This window comes from Triticum dicoccoides, chromosome 2A (assembly GCF_002162155.2).
Source record: "Triticum dicoccoides isolate Atlit2015 ecotype Zavitan chromosome 2A, WEW_v2.0, whole genome shotgun sequence".
NCBI lineage: Eukaryota > Viridiplantae > Streptophyta > Magnoliopsida > Poales > Poaceae > Triticum > Triticum dicoccoides.
In genome coordinates, this window is record NC_041382.1 from 718,698,207 (window position 1) to 718,703,332 (window position 5,126).

Genomic DNA, 5,126 nt, shown 5'->3' on the forward strand with positions numbered 1-5,126 from the left:
CATCGTAACGGAATATAAGAACTCTTATCCGTGTGCAATAACCTAGATATGACATCTCCAAAGCACCGATTCAACTTCACTGAATAGGTAAATCAAACACAATTAGATCCTGATGCTCATCCTTGCCTTAACTAAAGTCAAACTCGATTTTTAAGATACCTAATAAAACCAAAGTCAAGCCTATATTCATTTTCTGCATCTTGATGTTCATCTGTGCCTGAACTAAAAAACCACTGACGATAAAATCTGCACAAGATCGCCTAACCTACGAGAGCCATGCCCTTTGCACACTTTCTCTGTGATATGCTATAAGAGCTACGCCCTCTGAACACTTTCTTCGTGAACCCAACAACCTTGAAAGACATAGAGGAGGCTAGGCGAGAGTAAAGAATCACCTTCAAAGAGACGAGTGAAGCAACCTCGAGCACCAGCAATGGCACGACATACCAGCCCAGCAGCCAAGAGCTGAAATAGACCCCGACCAAGATGGACCAGCAAGCAAACTCTAAATAGATCCCTGAAAAACAACACAACCCTGGATGAGTACCTGCACATCAGAAACGGCAAAAACTGCTCTGCTGTATTCATATTCAGAAATATTGAGTAGCCATCTTTTGAAGTTCATAGTAACAAAAATACTCATGGGAATCAAGTAAATGGAGTTGATCTACGAACTATAAGATACCAGGTAGCCATACCATTGTATAACACCAATTTATGAACCCTCAAATATCATGAAACACTATGGACAAAAGCTATGAGAAAATTACTGCTTTGCAGAAACAGCAAGCAACTTGTTTTTATCGCCACGGCTAAACGGCTAAACCAAATTGAGTGAATGACCACTCAACACGATCGTGGGAACAACACATACAAAACATTCCACATGCCCCTCCTCTCATTTTGCCATCTAGGAACTCGAAATCGCTGATTTCTGAATCTGAATACCTAAGAACAGCAACAACAATGATTCCCAGCAACTTGTTTTTATCGCCACGGCTAAACGGCTGAACCAAATTGAGTGAATGACCACTCAAAACGATCGTGGGAACAACACCTACAAAACATTACACATGCTCCTCCTCTCATTTTGCCATCTAGGAACTCGAAATTGCTGATTTCTGAAGCTGAATACCTAAGAACAGCAGCAACAATGACCCCCCCCCCCCCTAGTTCCCTCACCTAGGGCTCCTAATCCTAGCCCTATTCCCCAAGAATCATCACTTACAAAGGATAAGAGCTCATAGATGATGGGGAATCTCACCTTTATGATCAAGTCACAAATATTTGGTGAAGGGGGAAGTTGGGGATGCTTTCTTGTTCTCCTCTTCTTGTGCCCTCTTCTTCTTCCTCCAGATCAGGTCCAGGCTGCCTTTGAAGGTGGGGGAGGGCGTGGTGCAGCAACGAGGGACATGGGAGGAGTGGGGAGGGAAGGGAGGAGGGAGTAGGCTGGCTGGAGAGGGGTGGGAGGTGGCGTGGAGGAGGAGAGGACGCGACGGCGAGCGGAGGAGGCGGCGGCGGCGCACCAAGGGGGCGTGGAGGAGGAGAGGACGCGACGGCGAGCGGAGGCGGCGGCGGTATGGCAGGGACCATGCCAGCGCGGGGTCAGGGTTCGAGAGAGGGAGAGGAGGAGATGCGACGCGAGAGTGCGGAAGGGAGCGACGGCTAGGCTCTCAGCCCTATTGGATATTTTCCTAACCACGTGAAATGTCTAAAATACCCTCGGCGGCCACCCAATTTTACAGGCAGTGGCGCGATCTGGAGGGCGCCGACGAACCACACTAGCCACACTCGCAGCCATAGACGCTGACCAGCGCGGCCCACCAGCCAGGGTCCCCACACGTCAGCGAGGCAGCAAAGTAATTCCAGAGTAAGAAAAGTCAGTAAGAAAAATCGAATGGAGGTTACTATTCATTGTAGCAGTGATCCGGGCTTGATCCGACGACCGAGGTCATCCGAAGGCGAGATCCTACGGTCCAGAACGCATCAAAAAACTGATCCGACGGCCTGGAATCCCGAGCGGGGAGGAGCCTGGGTGGGCACTGTCATGCTTGTTTCTGGATGCCCCAGGTATCATTTTCTTCCCCTGGAGAAAAGGTGGCCCCCGATAACTGCCCAGTTGCTTGCACGTTGCCTTGATCGTCCAGCATGGTTAAGATTAGTTTGTCATCACCACGTCCTTGGCCGGGCTGAGGTAACACAAGAAGGCTGACGCGTGGCCGGCAGCGTCCTCCCTGTCTCCGTCCGGGTAGAACCTGATGTTCCAGTCGTAGCCGCCGACAGTGAACGTGCTCGAGCTAATGTACGTTCCGACGCCCATGCCCTCGAGCAGCGGGTAGTTGGTCACCTCGAAATCGTGCGTCGCGCCCTCCGTGACGCACCTCGACGACTTGGGCACCGTCTCCGAGATATAGTTTTCATGGTTTTTCATGGTTTCTCGACGGACTGAAGCCACTGAAGGGGCCTACTTATATTTATCAAAGTGCAGCTTCCGTGTGGAGAAGCAAACACCGACCAGTGGAACAGCGGATGGGTTTGCGTTTACTTGAAATACACTTCGGCGAGCTTCTTCAGGGTCTGGGTCACGCTCGTGAACGGGTCGAACGCGACCGACGACTTGAGCTTCAGGTCCGGGAACTGGTTCGTCAGGGCCTGGTCCATCCCGGGCATGGACATCATCTCCGCAAGCTGGTCCGAGGACACCTCGCAGTCCTGCGGCGTGTCCCTGATCTTGCTTGGGTCGTAGCCGAAGCCGGCGGCGTATGACTTGTACTTCTCGATGAACTCCGGTCCAGGGTTTGGCGTCCTTGAGTATATCTGGTTCAGTGTCAGACACAAATTATTTCAGATCACGAGTGCATCAGATAGTTAGGTGACTTCGACAACACAAAGTACTACCCTCTAGAATCTACATTAAGATGGCTATATGTTCTCAAGATGGTTAGACATGAGTAGTTTATAGTACGAAGAAATTCAGTTCCCCACCTGAATAAAGCTGGTGTCCTTTGCTCCAGAGACGACGGCGTAATTGTCGTAGTCGGTCGCTAGGACATCATAGGGTAGCTTGGGTATGAACGGGAGTGTCGGGAACCGCAGGAAGCACTTGCTGCTGATCATCTCCTCCCTCTCGAGATCAGTCTCCGCACCAGCCATGTCCTCTTGAGACAGGCATTGCACCTTCCCCCGGATACCGGTGATGTATCCGTCAGGTGAACCATGGACACAGAATGTCTCCACCTTGATCGCGCCCGCCTTCTCATCAAATGTATACACTCCCTGCAGCACCAGCAATTTTCCGATCATACCATGCAAATAGCTTGCTTACGATAATTCAGTTGAGAAATATATTTTTCAGACATATAATACAACTATTCTGTCTTCGTAAACCAGAAAAAATTCAGATTATTCAGTATGAGGCTGCTGTAATTGCAGTACCTGAGTACAATGGCAGTCTTCTTGTCCCTGACCAGCGAACCCGCCTTTGCGCGATGCCACCTCGAACCACCTACCGGAGTAGCGAACTGGATCGAAGTTCTTGGCGGTCATGCCCTTGGTCATCATCATCATCCCATCATCGGAAGGGGCGTCGAATTTGAGAGGGACGGCGCCTTTGTCGATGGCGGCCACCACCGCAACCTGGCACAAGCTGGGCCGGGCAAAGGTGTCTGCAGGAACAGCCTGGTCAACAAGAAGAGCGCATCGATACCATGTCGCGGGTCTCAACTGGTGGTAACCTTACTGACTATCTCTGTTTTTTTTCTGTCTATGAATCAACATTTTTTTTCTTGCTGAAATGGATAATTTGGCAATGGCCAAAGCAGATTTGCTCTCTGAACCGGTTTAAGACGTGCATCTGATGATAGGTTAGAAGAGCACCACAGCTACCTGACTAGGTGGGGAGATGAAGACGAGGGAAGCAGCAAGGCACGAGAGCAGATGCTTGGATATCCCAGTGTTGGCCCTCTCTCCCGCAGAGCACCTGAAATTCATGCGCGCCGCAGGGCCACATTTTCGCCTGCCAAGAAGAAGCATCGGAGAGGGAACAAAACATACGGGTTAGGAGCAGAAATCCGAGACCAATCCCACGCCTGCCTGTAACTCTCTAAGCATCATTTGCTGAATGTGAAATTCGTATCATGTACAAAACAGAATGCAGCAACACCAATCCAAAATCCAAAAAGCAGCACACATTGCGGCGAGGCGACCGCAAACTCGCCCTGATCTGGTCGCGGCGGATCCATTCATCCAGCAGTTAAAGCGAAGAAACTAACCGAAGGAAGGAGCTGGCACTGCTGCTACTGGTGGTCGGCGGTGGTACCTGGACGGGCGGGCGGGGCGCGAGGCCGGGAACGGGAAGGAGGGGGAGCCCAGAATCGGCAGGAGGGCCATGGCTCCGGGCGTCGGCGTCGGCGTCGGTGTCGGGTCCTCCGCGTTGTCGACGGACGGGGACGTTTTGTTGGGGTTGGTTTCGCGGTGGATTTCCTTTTTCCCACCATGATGTGGGCAGGTGGCATCGGCAGCTTTGCTCGGCGAAGACGGTCGGTGGACGGGACGAGTCCGCCCGGGAGCAGATCAGAGCGTCGTCATCCGGTGCCGCCCAATGGGCAGCCCCCACGTCCGCTCCAACGCCGGGCCCCCTTCCAGTGTGTATCGAGCCAAGTGAGTGGCCCGTCGAATTAGCTCGACTCCTTACAGCATCTTCAATATATGGTTTAAATTTTGACGGTGCAAAATTGAAGATGTAAAATTTGGACCGTAAAAAAATGTGTTTTGGAGCTCCGAAAAAAGGTCAACTCCAACAGATGGTCCAAATTCATGGTTCAAAAGAGCAACTCCAATAGATGGTCCAAATTCATGGTCCAAAACCGGCCAACAGCCGCGCGGCTGCTGTTCAGCCGCTGTCCAGCCACTGTACAGCCGCACATATTGCATAAAACATGTTTTAAAACAACATAAAAAAATTTCATGTCCACAACATCAAATTATTACATAGTTCTTCAGATACAGGAGATGAAATGCAACACAAATACAACATAGTTTTGCACAATACAACATAGTTTTGAACAAACAAATAATGAATCTATGCGGATCTTTCGCCATGCCATTTCCAATGCTCTTCCATCAAA

The 5,126-nt window shown here is 50.6% G+C and overlaps 2 protein-coding genes across 2 annotated transcripts; both read right to left on the reverse strand.

Annotated features, from left to right (window-relative positions):
- Positions 1-1,913: 1,913 nt before the first annotated feature.
- On the reverse strand, positions 1,914-2,457 carry LOC119356555 (BTB/POZ and MATH domain-containing protein 2-like). Its single transcript, XM_037623523.1, has one exon. The coding sequence runs from the start codon at positions 2,429-2,431 to the stop codon at positions 2,159-2,161; it is 273 nt and encodes a 90-aa protein (XP_037479420.1). The 5' UTR covers positions 2,432-2,457; the 3' UTR covers positions 1,914-2,158.
- LOC119356554 (chloroplastic lipocalin-like) lies at positions 2,434-4,389 on the reverse strand. Its single transcript, XM_037623522.1, has 5 exons — positions 4,319-4,389; positions 3,886-4,015; positions 3,436-3,678; positions 2,986-3,276; positions 2,434-2,817 (listed from the first exon to the last, which is right to left on the reverse strand). Exons 1-5 carry the CDS (start codon positions 4,387-4,389, stop codon positions 2,542-2,544), a joined length of 1,011 nt encoding a protein of 336 aa, XP_037479419.1. The 3' UTR covers positions 2,434-2,541.
- Between the last annotated feature and the right edge of the window lie 737 nt (positions 4,390-5,126).

Bases quoted from the DNA above. Each gene is read 5' to 3' on its own strand.
- LOC119356555 (XM_037623523.1), bottom strand. From the start codon at position 2,431: ATGAAAAACCATGAAAACTATATCTCGGAGACGGTGCCCAAGTCGTCG.
- LOC119356554 (XM_037623522.1), bottom strand. From the start codon at position 4,389: ATGGCCCTCCTGCCGATTCTGGGCTCCCCCTCCTTCCCGTTCCCGGCC. The intron at 3,679-3,885 runs GTAGCTGTGGTG...CTTGTTGACCAG, and splicing joins TCATCTCCCCACCTAGTCAG to GCTGTTCCTGCAGACACCTT. The intron at 3,277-3,435 runs GTACTGCAATTA...CTGGTGCTGCAG, and splicing joins AAGACTGCCATTGTACTCAG to GGAGTGTATACATTTGATGA.